The sequence below is a fragment of the Verticillium dahliae genome, genomic scaffold, assembly GCF_000150675.1.
Source record: "Verticillium dahliae VdLs.17 supercont1.13 genomic scaffold, whole genome shotgun sequence".
Taxonomy (NCBI): domain Eukaryota; kingdom Fungi; phylum Ascomycota; class Sordariomycetes; order Glomerellales; family Plectosphaerellaceae; genus Verticillium; species Verticillium dahliae.
In genome coordinates, this window is record NW_009276944.1 from 552,604 (window position 1) to 569,271 (window position 16,668).

Consider the following 16,668-nt stretch of genomic DNA (forward strand, 5'->3'; position numbering starts at 1 on the left):
GGTTCACTTGGTGGTCCTGGCGGCGCCTGATGTTTGACGGTTGACGTCGCCGGCGGGGATCAGTGCAGGGATGAGGAGCGGCTCCTCCTGGTCTTCCAGGATGGAGATGAAGATGATGCTGATGAGCCGTGCTGTGCTGTATCATGCCTTGGTCTGACCCAGCGGCAGGCTGGTCGCGCGCGTCATGTTCGCGATGCTGATTTCAATCTGATGCAGACGAAGACGGGACGCGGGTCACGGTAACGGGTAGCTCGAGTTGTACGGGTGCAAGGTGAGTGAGAGGCCTCTCAAACATGGAAATGATGGCCCAGACGAAAGCGAAATGGGCGACGGGCTATCATTCCAGTCGATGCTGTCAATCCAGTGAGACCCTCGCCTTTCCCATGCTGAGACCCTCCCACGATCTCCCCAGCAATCTCCCCCCCACGTGCCACCGCTCCACCACCGGAAGCACTGATCTGCTTCTGCGCCGGCCCTGCCAGTGTTGCCTGCCTGTCTTGCCTGTGTCGTGCCCGCCGTGTCGTGTCGCTCCTGCCATCCATCGCTGCTTTCCTCCTGCCAAGCCAACCGATCCTCGGCGGCCTGCGCTGCGTTGTCAGGGAAAACGAGATCGAGAGGGAAAGGGCCACGCACGACACATACCTTAGAGTCAGCCACCGAGGAGGAGGAGGAGGAGGAAAGAGGAACCAGAATCTGCTTGCAGCACGCAGCCCAAAGCCTCGCAAGCAGGAAGGAAGCACACAGGCGAGGCACCTTCTTGGCACCTTCCTCGCAGCGCTCAGCGGAGAAGGTCCCGCAGCACCGCCGCGCCCGCACTACCCGACATTGCGGTAGGTGGGTGTCCTTGGTGTCGTCGTACCCTCCATCTCCCTTCTTGACTCTCTTGCTCTCTGAGCGCGCTGCTCCCCACCTCCTCCCCCCTCCCCCCTCCCCCCTAGTCCCTAGTCCCCTAGCACGTACCTAGTACCTCGCACCTAGTACCCTGGTAGTACCTATTCGTAGTGCCCAGTAACCCCATCTCAGCCCGCCTGTTCTCTCCGCTTGCTTGCTCGCTCGCTCGCTCGGTTGGCTGGTGAGGTGCATGCCATCCTTCCCGACGGGGCAACCTCCATCTCTCTTCCGCCTCTTCCTTTCCTTCCTACCTCCTCCCCTCCTACTCTGATCCTCTGCTCTACAACCACCAGGTCTCTCCTCCGTCTTTGTCCTCGACCAGGCAACAGACAGCCCTTCAACAGTGACAACAACAGCAGCAACTGCTATCGGTACGCAAACGCATACGCAGACGCACACGGCGTTCCGGCACACACTACATCGTTCGATCGATCGACCCCAGATTTCACCCCATATTGCGTCTCGCGCTACCACCCCCTCCCATTGACAGGCAAAACGTCAAAACACCAAACAACTCCGCCGAACCCAAACCCGAAACACCAAAAACCCAGTCTACATTACGCAACACACTTCTCTGCCGCGACAACCTCCAATGTATTCGAAAGGCCAGACGCCTGTGCCCTGTGCCAAGTCCTAGCTCTCGCCCCGTGTCAACACCTGGACGTCACCCGTCCACCCACATTCAACCCACTGCCCCCGGCACAGCGAGACAGCGTACGCACAGCATTCAGAACAGGCACAACAACATGAAGGGCATGGCCGTGGTCGAGTCGTATGCCGACTTGGCTGGCACCGCACCTGCCAAGTTGACCAAGTCACGCAGCAAGGCTGTCGTCAAACCCATCCTCAAGAAGGTGGGCTCTCAGTCGGCGAAGAGCTCTCTTGACATTGACCGCACCTGGGAGGAGCAAATACACTATGGCAGCCACGGTTGGGGCGGGGGTGCCGGCCGTGAGCGTGATGTGAGCTTCACCACATCAACCACCGAGCTCGACAACAGCAGCTACGCCAACACCAGCAGCGCGAATACGCGATCCAAGTACTCGCATGCCCGGTCCACGAGCGGTGCCTCACACGCAAGCATCGCCACGAGTAGCGGCAGCGGGCCCGGAGGCTATCGCAGCGGCAGCTTTGTTCACCCCTTTCAGCAGACCCCGCGGACCTCGACGCCGCCCCTCTCTTACGCCAACTCTCTCGCCAGCCTGGACCAGCCCACACAGCAGGGCAACAACAACCCTCGCGACTACTCACCGACGATCACGGAGGATGAGGACCTGGACTTCGACCCCAGCTACAGCTATAACCACCCTACCAATGGCCTTCAGCCTCAGTCGCGCTCGCTCTCGCAAAATAACCTTAACATCTACGCCGCCAATACCAACACCGCCGCCAACACGAGCAACAGTAGCCCCAGACGCCCCTCGCTCGCCAGCCAGCGCACATCCTCCCTCTCCGACGTCAACCAGAACCCCCTCCGCATCAACACCTCGAACCGCTCCACCTCCGCATCGGGAGGGTCTCGCCTGGCCAATGTCTCGAGCACCTCTGATCTCAACCTTCTCTCCGAGTCCTACGACTCGCCCGGCGCATTGTCCCTAGCTACTTCGCCGCCTTCTAGCAGCACGCCCGCCTTCTCTCCTCACTCGTTTACAGCGACCTCTCCCATCTCACTCTCCACATCAGCCTCTGCCATGGGTTTACGTACTTCGCTCGAGGGCTTTCGCTTACGCTCTCGCTCTGAGCTTGGCTCGGATTATCATCAGGAGCGCATTCGCATCGAGCGTCAAAAATGGCAAGACAAGGAGCGTGCGAAGCAGCAGAAACGCGATGAGAAGGAGCAAAAACGACGCGCGCGCGGCGACCATCACCGCACCGAGTCAGACGCCCGGGATCAGCAGGTAGAGGCCGCTGCCGAGGCTCTCATCAAGGCTCGTGCCGCCGCTCTCGACGACGGACTTGACGACCATACTTTCATCCGCAGTGATACTGCTGTTGCGTCCACCTATGCCGATGCTAGCTTTGCCGAGTTCAAGGAGCTCCCACGCAGAGCCCGGTCTTCAGAGGAACGTCGGCGCACGAGGAAGAAGACTGCCGCTGCTTCTCATGGCGCGAGCTTGTCCCCTGTCACGAGCCAGCATGCCATGTCGGAGAAGAGCGTGCCCACGTTTGCAACCCGTGGTTATGCGAGCGTCGCGGCACAGGGTGTGGCATTTGAAACGCCACCGCGTGGCCGCACTGCTAAACGCAAGACCCAAAGCGCGTGGACAACCTTTACCTTGTGGTTCAAGTCGCTACTGCTCAAATCGAAGCGTCAGTAGCTTCTTAGCCTGGAGATGAGCGTCCGGACACAACGCAGACGGAGTTTTCCATATGAACGTACGGGCTATCCAACTGCGATGCACAGAACGGGTTCATCGAAACAGATGACAAAAAGGCTTTTTTCTCTGGCGCTAGAAAAAAGAACAAACAACATACACGACCATATCTTTCGCTTCGCCACTATACCCCTTTCTCACATCAGCAGTCCAACTTCGGCCAACTTTCTCTTGGTAGAGGCTACCAGTTTCGTTTGCAAGCTGAGGGCTGCCGTTCTCTTTTTGATTCTATCTCGTCAGGATCTTGATCATTTGATTTTTTATGCAGGGCGTTAGGTTATTTGGGGATTGGGGTTCGGGCCTCTTTGTATCTTGGCATCATCCCCAGCAAGGGGCCAAACGGACGGGCCACGGGTGCATTGCGGGAGACATTCATGCCAGGGAAACATTTTGGCTCTCGAAGGACGATCTGGAGTTGGTGGGTTTTGTGGTTATTCTAGAGCGTTGGCTTTGAACGGAAGTTATGGATAGATAGCCCTTTGAGGACAATGAACAGACAATCTGCCTTCCTACCTTCTGCCTTTCTCCCGTTCCTTCTTTTCCATTTTCCTTCAAAACCCAGAAAGTGAAGAGGCATAAGAGAGCACTCCACTCATCCCCCACCACCTCTGCCGTCCTCGATAGTCCAAGAAAACAAAAAGACAGCGTTCAAAACATACAACACCAGGTATTCGCTGGTGGTCACCCACCCAACTACTGATCCGGCCCTTATAAAGCTCAGTTTTGGGGTCACCTATCGTCGTAATTGGGTAGGCGGGTGCCATACTAGTACACTTTATCTAAGTAAATTCCATCGTAGCTACCCCATTTTCAAGCGCATGGCTCATGGTATTATTAGCACCTTATTCTTACGGGAAGGGTACTAGGTACTAGTGGCTCCAGGTCTCATTTGTTTCCTGGTTAACTGCGTAGGCCCCAGCCAGTTCTTACTAGTTAGCTAATTCCTGGTTATTTAAATACGGTTTCCTGTTTTCTATAAACAGGGGGCTGTTTACTAGTCAATCCTTCCTTAGTTATAGAAATAATATAGTGTTAACGGGGTTTCAGCTTCTTGCACGGCAGCCCGTTTTCTTAGTCAACTTCATCCCTCTGAGCCCTAGACTTGGTCCTGAGCTCCTCATCATGAACGTCTTTAGTACAGACTAACTCACGTTTCTCTCTTACGACTTTCAGGGTCCATAGATCAGAAGACATCGGTAGGTATAGGAGTCTTCCCCGTTCACCTGCTACTATCACTATTCATGAGTTAGCTGCTTTCTAGCAATCTGCGCCGTCGCTAGTTACATCGACACATCCTGCGACCGACACGATAGGTGCTGGCCGTGTTTTCTGTATAGCCCTCCCTTTCATTCATTATACCGGCAATGATTGCCTCACTTCGGAGCCCTTTTCCATCGCTTTGTGCAGACAACTTCCTGTCCAGAGGTGCGGGGGGTCAAGTCTTCACGATCAGCCCACGCATTGTTTTCAAATGTCCAACGAGCTTCCAGAATCCCGCGCCTGAGCAACAGGAGGAAGCAGAGGAGAGCAACGAACGGATTACAAGAGAGAAAGAAGTCTACGAGCTTCTGATTAAGCGTCCACATCCCAACATTGTCCGATGCATTCTCATCGTTCCTGAAGGTATTTTTTTAGAGCGGATGGAGATGACATTGGAAACCCGCATCGATGATCAATCACTTCATCCGACATCCGCAAACGTCCACATGCGCTGGATCAGACAAATCACGAACGCCTTGTCCTGGCTCGAAAATCTAGGGCTTGCTCATGGCGACCTGAGGCCAGCAAACCTACTTCTTACCCGCGACGAACAGATTCGCCTGGCCGACTTTGATAGCTCGGTCCCGATAGGTCATCAGCTTCGTGTTGCCAGCGAGCCGTTTTGCAAGCTTCACGACGATTTTTCTCTCCCTGAAGCCGGCGCAGCTAGCGAACAGTTCGCGTTGGCGTCATGCATCTACACGATCCGTTTCGGTCACATTCCACTGCGCGAGCTTGATGCGCCCAGCAGGATTCAAAAGATGATGAGACACGACTTTCCATCTACAAAGAAGGATGACATCTTTGGTCATGTCACGCTCAAGTGCTGGCAGGGCAATTACAACTCTATCGCTGCTGTATACCATGAAGTTCAGTTATGCCACAAGGCTGAGTGGGAGTTAGAGAGTCGCGAAACCCTCGGCCATGAGATAGCCACTCTCACATCCGAGTGTGAGACGTTCCTGGCGAAGGAGGGATCCACTTGGAGAAACCTGCTTCAAGACTGTTAGCATGTACAATAACTTCTCATGCTTCTCTTAACGAAGGAGGTTTACGATGAGTTATAAATGGCAGTGATTGGACCGAAGTTCCTTATTTGCGGATCGCGGTATTATTATTTTCTGAAAGGTTCCCAGTCTACGGAGTACGCGGATGCGCACACTGTCTATTTTCGACGAACTGTTACTGTGTGGACCGCGCTTTCGATCTAGGAGAAATCAATCAGATAGGAAGCTACTTATGCTTATAACGATGTATCTAGTCACCAATAATAAGTTCTATTACCTCATATTATACATGTAGGCCTGCGTCTTACGAGAGCTAAGACAGGGCACCGAGGAACCATGTCGTCGCAGCCCCGCAAGCGTCCCATAGCGGGGTGATCAACTTCAACTTCGTCCCCCCTACTACTGTCGGCCCAACCCTGGCCTATTATCGAACGTCCGGTCATCGCCGCGTGGTTACACGACCGCCTCGGCGGCATCGGCTCAGTATCATTTCTACAATGCCGGGCAGACGGCTGACCCAAGAAGTAAATCGCAGCTCGCCATACAATATACCCACGACACCCAGACCAGGTCGCCCGACACGTAAGTCTTCTGGGTACACGCAGGCACCGCCCAACGTTTCGAGGACGCATACCGAATCATCACAGAGAGGCTCAGACTACCAGGATACCGCGACCTAGAGATAGACGTACTAAGGCTAGTGGCTGCTTACTATATGGCCTTAATGTCAGCCTCGCATCTTGCGGGGAATTCTCTAGGAGCACTATCCTAGCGGGACGCTGGCTGAGGCCTTGTAGTCGGCGAAGGTTGATGTCCCTCGATAATAATAGGGGTCATAGCTCTGTACTATAGTCGCTACTCTTCATTAATATAACCTTACTTATGTAGATATTATAAATTATCTAACGTAGTACTTAATAAGGACAAAAATCTAGTTTTTATTAAGATTAGCGGAGCTAGTAGTATTATATGCGAATAGCTATCTATTAGAGCGTTATTTAGAGTAGAGTGAAGAGGTCTTCTATGAGTAGTCCGTAGATAGGTAGGGGTCGGAATATATCTGAATTCTAGCCCTCTATAGTCTAAAGTGCCCTCCGCAGCCTATATATACGTTTCTCGTAGTCCTTAGCCTCCTGGCCGACCCCCTGCTGGCGACTCCGCAGGGAACCCGCAGGGTCCCCTGACACTATCGCCTATAATGCAGTAAGTGGTAGACCCCCTTTCGATAAACTTCGAAGCCCGGAAGGAGAACGCAGGCGGTCGGTAAACTTCTATCTAGGATGGCAGAAGCTCAGGAGCAGGATCATGGGCAGCAGCAACTCCTTCGAAGCGCCGCGGAAAAGGTATCAGGTGATCCTGCGCATGCTTCCTTATCTCGCATCGCTACCAACCTCTCTAGGTCGCACCGATAAGAGAGCTAAAAAGCAGCCCAGTCGACGTTTCAGGCCTTGAATCCGCCGTCCCAACGGGAACCTTCATCTCAGATGATTAGGCCTGGAATAGTCACTGATGACATATCTTACCTAGGCCCTCACAACAGGTCGAAAAGAGACCAGGGAGGAGTTCACTTCCTCCTCTCTGATTCGCGCAGCATGCTACTGGATCTGCACCCTCAAGTTGCAACTGGACCAGCTGCCGTCCCTCTGCCTGTATGGAGCTAACTCGATCCATTCGAGGTTGGAACGTGGTTCAAGATTTGCACTAATCTGGCTAGGTAGTGTGAGGGAAGGAAACCTGTCTGCCTAGTGCGGCCACTTGGCGGTGCATGACCCGTGATGGACGTTGGTGTTCGCTGGTCTATACCTTGGTGAGTTTTTGGAGACGTAACTCTACCGTGGCTCGACGTTTATCAAGAAAGAGGCTGACGACCCTCCTGTTTCTTGCTTGGTAGATCGGGCTATATGCAGCTACGAAAACTCCGAGACTGAATATTTCCTACCCAATGTCGCATGCCTGCAATCCACCACTCGGCACCTCCAGGCTTTGCGCTTTCATCCAGAGATGCCACCTGTTTCATAGGTTTGTCCACCAACCAGGTCTAACCAAGACTAGCCAGCATGTCGCAAAATGGACATGCCGATTATTCGCGTGAGTTCAATTGATGCCTTTGCCACTATAGGGTCCAATGTTGGGATTCGTAGCACCACCCAGCCTCCTACCGAAATAGTCCTTACCCCCGTTGTCCTTAATCGCAATGCCGCTTCCTATGGCTGGAGAGCCTGCCCGCAACTTGTACCCAAATCCTGCCCCCAGCGTGCTTCCGCGAGTGCGTGGGCTTGCGAAGAGCGGGTCGCCGAGGTGCCCGTCTTCAGTGGGCGGCATCAAACCATGAAACAGGTTGTTTTCCCATACGATGTTGCTGGCCACAGGCAGGGTTGCATTCTCACGCCCGACAAAGATGTTGTTCGTCATCTTGGTCGCGTTCTGCGGCAGTTGCAGCTCAAAGTCCCTGTCGGCGCAGTACATGGCATTGTTGTAGAACTCGAGCGTCGAGTTCTCCGACACGCTGATCATGCGGCAGTCGTTCTCGAAAATGTTGTAGCGAACAATCTGCCTCGCGCCTCCGGAGACGCCACAGCCGTCGCAGTCGAGGAACGCGCCGCCGGCATTGTCGTGGCTGTAGTTATACTCAACGATGCATGTGCCCGTAACGCCCCAGTCGCAGTCAAACGCCGTGCTGTCGTGGAGGTTCATGATGCTCCCGTACACGACGTTGTGCCGCATGACGGGGTTGTGCGAGGCCATGACCCAGATACCGGCAAAGTTGCCTCCCTTCCAGGGGTACTTGCCCTTGCCAAGGTTCGACGCTACGTTGTGGTCCAGGCTCGGCGCATCGGAGTACTGCACGACGATGCCGTCGCCGCCGCAGGCGTCCATCTTGTTGTAGGACACGCGGATGTTGCTGCCCTGGTTGTCGATCTGGCCGGGCCGGATCTTCATGGCGCCGCCGCCGCAGTCTTTGATCGTGTTGTCCCGAACGGCTACGCCGTCATAGCGGCTCCCATTGATGGCGCTGAGGAGGATGCCGGCCGAGTTGGCAAAGTCAGAACTGAGCTCGCCAGTCTTGTTGGTCTGCCCTGCCACGTCATAGATCGTGTTGTCCTCGATCGTGATGCCGTAATGAACAGCCCCGTCATTGGCGAGGATCGTGATCCCTTGGCGCCTGGCAACGTTGCTCGCCGGGTTGGTGAAGGCAATCTTGGTGATGCGCCAGTGGTCTTGGTTCGTGAGCAACAGTGATGAGTTGGCTCCGTTTGCATGAATGACTGGCGGACCCAAGATCGAGTCGATTGGGTACGATGTCAGTCGTATGGGCTGGCTCGAGGTGCCGCTCCCCTTCGGAGACAAGATTCCCTTGCAGGTGACGTTGGACTTGAGAGCCAGAGTGTCGCCTGGTGCGAAAACGAACTCATTGGGTTCATCGAAAGAGTTCCAAGGCCCTTCAACGGTGCCGTTGCCCGGCGAGGATGCCCCGCAATCGACATAGTATGAAGATGGACGTCCAGAGGCCAGTGTAGCCAGCAACAAGATTGGCCAGAGGCGCAGAGAGACCTGGCCGTTTTGACTGCGTCGTGGAATGAGCATGATGAGCGTGGCAATTGTGATGACTGAGATTGCCGAGACTGGTAAGGAATCACCATTGCCATCGGCTTCGATGCCTACAACTATTTGTATACACGAAGCCGAACCCATCTTGCCCATGATAGAGGGCGACTCAACCTCGCATTGTTGCATCGAATCGCCGTAGCGCGGTTACATCTCTCCATCAGTACGTAGCTTCATGTAACATCCGTGCGATAATCGGGCTGCTGGCAATTTGACCATGTCGTGGGTGAATACTTCCAGCCGGTGTTCGGACTCGGACGAACGGCCGGGCCCGCAATGTCAAAATATCTGCCCAGGCGTCACTTCGCACCAAAAGGTGGACCGAGGCGTTCAAAGTGCGGAGTAAGTGGGAGCATGATAAGGCTGCTCTCGGCCACAGTTACGGCGATCCCAAGCCACAAAACAGCATGTTACTCGAGAACAGCTGAAGATAACAATCACACGATAGATGCTCCATGCGCGCCACGAGACCATTATCCAGCCCTGGTCCAGTTGGCGTGCTGATCTGCTGATTTATTACCATGACGGGTCATGTAACGTAGTTATGTCAGACCTCAGCAGCATGGCGACCAAATGTGTTCACAGAGGTTGCTCTCGAATGCTTCATCCAGCATCAGTCGGACCCCATGGGACCCCACGATGACCCTAGAGAGCTAAAGTGAGTTACAAATCGTAAACGTTTCAGGTTACATTAGAGCTCTCCTTGCGAGCTTGGCAAATAGTAACAGTAGCCCCTAAAGCAAAGCAAGGTTTCCTGAAAGCAAGATGCAGGAACTAGGAGTGCTCATAAAGGCCTCTGCGGAACCCATCACTCTACCTCCCATTGCACACCACAAACTAAGAGCAGAACTCGATAATTAAGATGCTCCCTCACGGCTACCTTGTTTTATCCTCATGTGCCCTCTGGCACTTGGCCATGGGTCTCCCTGGTTCCGTCCAGCCTCGAGCGAACTTTGTCCACCCAGGCATCCTCATCGACGAAGCACAAGCAGAGCTCATCAGAACCAAGGTATCACAGTCAGTTGCTCCGTGGGCTCCAGCATACACATCCATGTTGGCGCACCCTTATGCCTCCAAGACAGCCCCAGAGCCCGTCTCAACAGTAGAGTGCGGATCATACTCTACGCCTGACGTTGGTTGTTCGGGTGAAAGAGAAGACGCCATGGTGACGTACTTGAATGCCCTGGCATGGACAGTCACAGGCACGCAGGCATACGCAAACAAGGCCATCACGTTTATGGATTCTTGGGCATCGACCATCAAGGCACACAACAACACAAACTCGCCACTGCAGTCTGGTTGGGTCGCTTCAACGTGGGCCCGCGCCGCAGAGTTGATCAGATATTCAAACGCCGGCTGGAGCGCTGCCAGCATCACAAAGTTTGAGGGCATGCTGCGTAATGTCTACCTGCCTCTCGTCAAAGATGGCGCACCAAACTACATGGGCAACTGGGATCTTGTCATGGCGGAAGCCGCAATCTTCATCGGTGTATTCCTTGACGACCAGACCGTTTATGATGCTGGCATGACAAAGTTTCTCAACCGGGTGCCGGCCTACATCTACTTGGAGAGCGACGGCAATCTTCCAAAGACAGCACCGGGAGATACGACGACAAGTACGCAGGCCGGGATCGTGACGTACTGGCAGGGCCAGTCTGTGTTCAACGTCAGCGGTTTGTCCCAGGAGACATGCAGAGACTTTGAACACACAGGATACGGCCTTGCCTCTATCGGTCATGTGGCTGAGACATCGAGAATACAAGGGCGTGATTTATTCAATGAGGGAACCGGTACTAGATTGCGGTACGCTCTAGAGTTTCATTCGAAATATCACCTTGGAGAACCAAAGCCCACGTGGCTGTGTCCTGGAAAGACACTATCTCTCTATTTGGGGCCAGGTATGCAATTGTTCCGTCCTCCCTATTGACTTAGTAGGACTAGACATCTGACTCCGCATCTACAGTCACGGAAGTGTCATTCCGCGCCCTCTCGGGTCGTTTGGGATATGACATGCCATACACAGAGGAATTGACTCTAAATCAGCGGCCAGCTGGGACAAATAAACTCTTTGTCGGCTGGGAAACCTTGACCAATGCTTGAGAGAGTATCTCACCATTTGAGACATGATTTTGCAGGTGTGTCTGGATTTCCTTGTGGAAGATGCTGCGGACGTTGTGTGGGCAGCCAAACAGGGGGGGGGGGGGGGGGCTAGAAATAACGCGAGGGCTGGCGTCAAACCTATGGTCCTAGGAAAATCTTCACGGACAGCATAGAATAGGCCATACAAGTGCAATCATTGCAAGATGTGCGTTCAGTTTGTTCTGACGGTGTTGTGAGTTGAATGTTTCGCACGAGGGTGATGAGTTCTGTGTACAGGGCAGAAGCAACTCTATGTCCGTGTTTCGGGCCAGAATTCAGCGGCTGCTTCATTCCTTGGAGACCAGTACCTTCCTGGTACACGTCAACATAGTTCATTGTCCAGTTATTCTTTTTGAATCTGTAATCGTACCACTAGGCTTAACACAAGAAAGGTTCGCGGAAACAGACAATTATATATGAATCTCTATTGCGAAATACTTCTACTGCAACCACACTATACTAACCACAGCATAGTCTAAGGCGTCATCAAACTCATGAAGCAAGAACTTACGTAGATAAATAGGAGACCAACAGGGACGGTTAGGCTCCTAAGCCAGCCGTCATAATCATTGCTGCTGGAGATACTCAAGCCGAATAGAAGAAAACAACACACGAAAAAAACACCTTCCAATGTAGGGAAAATCAAATCCGGTCTAAGACGCCTGAACCAGACACTTGGCATGGAATTCCGCTCTCCATTTGGATCACTGCTAGCGACGTCTTCTCCCAACCTTGTAGCTGTTCCAAAGAGATTCATCATTACGATAAAGAAAAAGATGTTTGAGGAATTATAAAACAGGTACACAATACTGACATAGCGCAGATTCAGGAAGAAAGTAGCAGCCAGCACGATAGCAACTAAGCACCAAATAGTGGTCCACAGTACGGTCATCACGATCAGGTAGGTCCAGGGAGCTTGGTAGCTCATAGACTTGTTAGCCAACTCCAGCGTTTTTTTGTGATAATACATGGTGAAGTTGATTTGATCGTGTGCGTCAAAAAGGTATTGGAGAGGGATGAAAGACATTCCGCAAATAACAAACCCTTCTCCCAGCCATGAAGAAGGGACTGGCTGGGTTTGGCAGCGGTCCTGAGGCATACGACGTCGCGTCAACAGCGGCCAGACGGCTGTAGCGGCAGCAATGGTAGGTCCAGTGAGTAGCAAGACGGCAATGATTTGACCGAATGTAAAGCCATTTTCGTCGAGTTGCACCGAGGCTCGAGTCGCAACAATGCGAATTGTCACCCAAAGAACCGCTACCCAGGCAAGCATAACCTCGGAGAAGGTTGACGTTACCACATCCGTATGTATGCGTGCCGTCATGAGTATGGCGATGATTGGATTGATGAAGAAGTATTGACGGACAAAATTCAGTCTGGGAGATGTTGGCTTAAAACGAGCCGTGGTATCCACGGCGAGCTGAAGCAGCTTTCGACGAGCGTTACGTCGAATCACATCTCGAAAGAAATCGGAACCGCGACGAGATAGCTTGATGAGGCGGATCCCAAAGCTCATGCTCAGAAAAAGTATGCTGAAGACCATTGAAGAGCCGGAGCCTTTCGGAAAGCCGACACGCATATCGCTTGAGCCCAGTGCTCTCTGCGTAGCAGTCTGGACATTGAAAAAACAACGAGCGTAGGAGGAAGGGCTTGCCGGATTGGCACCCTCATGTCTATCCGAATACAACCAGTTGAACCATCCCGTAGGGAAGAGCGCAACAAGAAGAAGCAGTAGCGATATTGTTGTAGGAACCAGACGGACGTTTCGATGCAAAGGCCGTTGACGCAGGTAGTCCCGCAAGAACGTAAGACCAACGAGGTGCGTGATGTTGGCAAGCCATGCCAAGTGGGCAGCGATCTGCCAGTGATAAGCAGATATGCCAGAAGGTCCACCCAGCGTCGCGAAGGCGCTGGACAGAACCGCAAGGCCGGTAATTGATTGACCGTCGCAAAAGGCTAGGATGTACTATGCAAAAGGCTAGGATGTACTATGCAAAAGGCTGTCAGATTGCGGCAAGGTGGGATGAGTTTGTTGGCGGCCCTTACATTGTCTTACATTGTCAAAGGCTTTATGCATGTCTCGTGCGAATGGATCAGGATTCTTCAGCGACGATCGCTTCGGAAAGAGCCACCGACTCAAACGGCTTCCGAGAATGAACTGATCAATGGGATTGGGAGACCACTCTTCATCGCTTTCGGCCTCGTAATTGCACACTGTCTGGTGGTCAGGTAGGTCTCGGTCGCTCTGTGGTATTGTTATCTCCTCTCGAAGCCCCAGACTTGTGGGTTGGCTAGAAGAGGAACAGTCGACTTCGTTGCGGCGCTGTATTGATTCTTCGGAGTTCAATTCGGCGACGGCATTCGTCGGTGAAGTCACCGGCTGATTTGAACTCTGCACTCTGCTTGGTCGTAGTCGTTGCATCTCGCAAGTCTTGGTCAGAACCAACCATTCCGTGATCGGGATTTTTGTTCGGATCAAAGGCCACGAGATAGTGTACAGTGATGATGATGAGTGCCAAGTATGCTGGTGCCAGAAATCCGACAAGGATCTAGAGGCGCAGGTAGTTGTTAGCCCAGGCCCTTTTGTTTGAAGCACCGTGACGTGCATTGAGCCGGCGCAGCTAGGTTAGCAGCCAACAGCACTTACACCAAGGCCAGCAATATCACTGTTGGGTTCGATCTCGGGTCTGTCATTGAAACAGTCGTAGATTGGCGGTTGCGAAAGGACGAGTCCTTCTTGTACTGACATAATGCGCTATAGGAGGGTGGAAAGTCGTATAGAATCAAAGTAGAATATGGGAAGACTTCAAGGAGGAATGGTTAAACGAAGTTTCGCAGAGGTGCACTAACACGGCATTTTGCAGGCAGCACTGGCTGGCCTTTATGCCAAACATGGTCGGTGGTTTTGGGCACTGTCACAACGACAAGCGACCTCGACCGCCGTTGTGCTACTGACCTCCCTGAAAGCCTTACGTGACCAAGACTCGGAATACAGCCTGACTGTATGGATCCTACGAAGATGCCAGTCGATTCGCTACGCTGTGAAGAGTTAACGGCCAGCTTGCAAACAAAACTTGAACAAAACATGATGGCAATGACTGATTGTCCACGGCAGATGAAGAACGTCTTACCTAGTCAGCCCACGATCGCCTCCTGCTGAGGTCGATGGGTGCTTGATGCCGGCGGGTGAGCAGTGCATGGTTGCAAGGAAAGCTTAGGCTAGCATTGGGACAGAGAAATGGAAGAGACAGGCCATGCTTGGGTGCGGCTGAGGCATCTTGCTGCTCCAGAGGAGGCCTCATGACGACAGCTTGCGGGTGTGCAAAACAAGGCAGAGAGGCCTTGGATCGAGTGTCAATCCTCATGCCCTACCCACCTCCCGGCATTGACGTGCCCTTCCCATGGCACAGGTAGGCAAAAGTCAGCCTTCCAAGCGCCATAGGACTTGGGATGCCCAAAGCATGTTGAGGGCAGCTCAGCTACCTATCACGGGAAAGGGCCGAGATCGCTAAGCCCTTCAGTCGGAGCATTCTTGCCTGCAGACAGTGACGCTCTAGGCCGTCGCGTAAGCATTGGTTACACATCGTCCTTTCGTGGACTCGACTTTGCCCATTGGTCGTATGAACGGATGTGATAGTACCTGCTAAGATGTGACACAAATTACCGGGACATCTGAGAACAGACTTGAATCCATGCTCGCTGGGCTGCTGACAACTTACAATATCAAATGTCGTTCAGTAATATTTCTCATGGACGATGAGACGACAAATACCAGACGGAAGGCAAAGGGAATACATGGACAGAATTCTCATATCCTGTCAGGAGCTGCTAGAGTAGCATAATCTTGAGCAACTTATAAGGCATGGCAGCTGCGCCAGGAAACCACCCATGGGAGCGAGTTGATGAGCTTGCAAGAACGCTGCACAATACCTGGGCTTCTATGGTCCACAAGTCGTCAAGCACTCATTCGGCGCCATCTGATCACGACGAGTTGAGATCCACGTGACAGCAATGAATGCACACAAGCCTTGGCAAGAGTTGCACCGCTGTCTTGATACACCGTTATATCAAGGCCAACAGCTGTTGGCTTGTTGGCCTGGGTTCTCGCATCATCCGCTTGTCTAGAGTGCAACGGTGTCTTGTAATATTGGAGGCTATGATTCAGTCACCAGGATCTTCTGTGCGGCACCAAAGGTCCATTTCATAAACTCAAGCCATGCCACATCAGCCGGAAAAGCGGCCACGACGGCCCTGCGGAGCCACGGAGCAGGGAGTCGGAGAGAGCTCAGGCTACGAGCAACGTATATATATAAACTGCGGAGGCCCGGATTTCAGATGTACCCAACCCCCTAGCTATATTCCATCACCTGCGGACTATGCGTAGAAGACGTCTTCACTCTGCTCTAAACAGCGCTCTGGCACTCTTACAAGGCTCGCAATCAGAATCTCACAAAACACTCGTCGCCCTCCCCAGCCGCCCTTGCCCAGCAAAAAACAAAAACATACAACACCAGGTATTCGCTGGTGGTCACCCACCCAACTACTGATCCGGCCCTTATTGGCTTATTTAGGGGAGAGCGGACGGGATCCCAAGTTTTCCAATAGGTATGGTCGTATGTGCTTAGATGTCTGTTTGGAGCGGTTATATCGGCTGAGCCATGCTTTGCTGAGGACCGAGGTCAGGTATGTGGAAGTCTAGTAGGAGAAGAATGGGATGTACAAGTGGCGAGCACCAAGTGCTTTGCAGAGCTTGTGCTCCTATCGCCACTTGGGACGTTGTGTTATCCTTTGGGCAAGGCTTGTAGAAGCAAGGCGTCGCGTGAAGCTGGTGGTGGTCGCTTCGCGGCAGTGGTGTCTACAGCTCGACAACTTTTGTAATCAGCAGCATCAAGTTTGCAGTAGTCGATAAAACCCACCCTTCAGACTCGTGATGGCCCAAGTTTTAAACCGAAACACCAGAGAAAAGAACACCGAGACGTACAACACAAAGCACAGGCAGCCGAGAACAGTGATCCGAAAGAGTGCCAACCATCCATTGACACAACCATCTACACAACCATCTACATAAAAATACACCACAGGGCGCAGACTTGCTAGCAACGTCCTGTCCTCCCACTTAAACCTACACGTAGTCATCTCACGGCTGGCCCTCGCCGGCCTCCAGCGCCTCGACGGCCTCCTCGCACCGCCCGCAGAGACTGTCCTCCGCCTCGGCGACGTAGCGCCAGCACCGCGAGCACTTGCACCCCTGGGGCGGCAGCACGCCGACCACGCCCCTGGCACCGTCGACCTCGAAGGCCTGGCGCAAACGGCGCCTCGGGCAGCGCGTCGCCGAGCCGCACCTCGACCGACGACACGACGAACAGCGCCTCGAGGTCGGCGGCATAGCG

The 16,668-nt window shown here is 53.2% G+C and overlaps 6 protein-coding genes and 1 non-coding gene across 7 annotated transcripts in view; 3 read left to right on the forward strand and 4 right to left on the reverse strand.

The window, feature by feature from the left end:
* Window positions 1-1,637: 1,637 nt before the first annotated feature.
* On the forward strand, window positions 1,638-3,785 carry VDAG_06123 (uncharacterized protein; the record flags this gene model as incomplete). The annotated part of the gene is made up of 1 exon (XM_009659137.1): window positions 1,638-3,785. The coding sequence occupies one exon, from the start codon at window positions 1,638-1,640 to the stop codon at window positions 3,207-3,209; it is 1,572 nt and encodes a 523-aa protein (XP_009657432.1). The 3' UTR covers window positions 3,210-3,785.
* Window positions 3,786-4,388: 603 nt separating this feature from the next.
* On the forward strand, window positions 4,389-5,584 carry VDAG_06124 (uncharacterized protein). The gene has a single exon (XM_009659138.1). The coding sequence runs from the start codon at window positions 4,631-4,633 to the stop codon at window positions 5,534-5,536; it is 906 nt and encodes a 301-aa protein (XP_009657433.1). The 5' UTR covers window positions 4,389-4,630; the 3' UTR covers window positions 5,537-5,584.
* A 2,043-nt stretch (window positions 5,585-7,627) lies between these two features.
* On the reverse strand, window positions 7,628-9,118 carry VDAG_06125 (uncharacterized protein; the record flags this gene model as incomplete). The annotated part of the gene is made up of 1 exon (XM_009659139.1): window positions 7,628-9,118. One exon carries the CDS (start codon window positions 9,116-9,118, stop codon window positions 7,628-7,630), a length of 1,491 nt encoding a protein of 496 aa, XP_009657434.1.
* Window positions 9,119-9,964: 846 nt separating this feature from the next.
* On the forward strand, window positions 9,965-11,239 carry VDAG_06126 (uncharacterized protein; the record flags this gene model as incomplete). The annotated part of the gene is made up of 2 exons (XM_009659140.1): window positions 9,965-11,037; window positions 11,103-11,239. The coding sequence occupies exons 1-2, from the start codon at window positions 10,002-10,004 to the stop codon at window positions 11,237-11,239; spliced, it is 1,173 nt and encodes a 390-aa protein (XP_009657435.1). The 5' UTR covers window positions 9,965-10,001.
* A 289-nt stretch (window positions 11,240-11,528) lies between these two features.
* VDAG_06127 (uncharacterized protein) lies at window positions 11,529-14,477 on the reverse strand (the record flags this gene model as incomplete). The annotated part of the gene is made up of 6 exons (XM_009659141.1): window positions 11,529-11,590; window positions 11,947-12,016; window positions 12,093-13,244; window positions 13,335-13,827; window positions 13,926-14,033; window positions 14,410-14,477. The coding sequence occupies 6 exons, from the start codon at window positions 14,475-14,477 to the stop codon at window positions 11,529-11,531; spliced, it is 1,953 nt and encodes a 650-aa protein (XP_009657436.1).
* A 1,300-nt stretch (window positions 14,478-15,777) lies between these two features.
* VDAG_20026 lies at window positions 15,778-15,893 on the reverse strand. Its single transcript, XR_692086.1, has one exon. It is a non-coding gene; the product is annotated as a 5S ribosomal RNA (ribosomal RNA).
* Window positions 15,894-16,415: 522 nt separating this feature from the next.
* VDAG_06128 (isoleucyl-tRNA synthetase) overlaps window positions 16,416-16,668 on the reverse strand; it is a gene marked incomplete at both ends in the record, with an annotated part of 3,739 nt that continues 3,486 nt past the window's right edge. Inside the window, one exon of the mRNA XM_009659142.1 lies at window positions 16,416-16,577. Within this exon, the coding sequence (XP_009657437.1) occupies window positions 16,416-16,577 (162 nt within the window). The remainder of the gene's footprint in view (window positions 16,578-16,668) is intronic.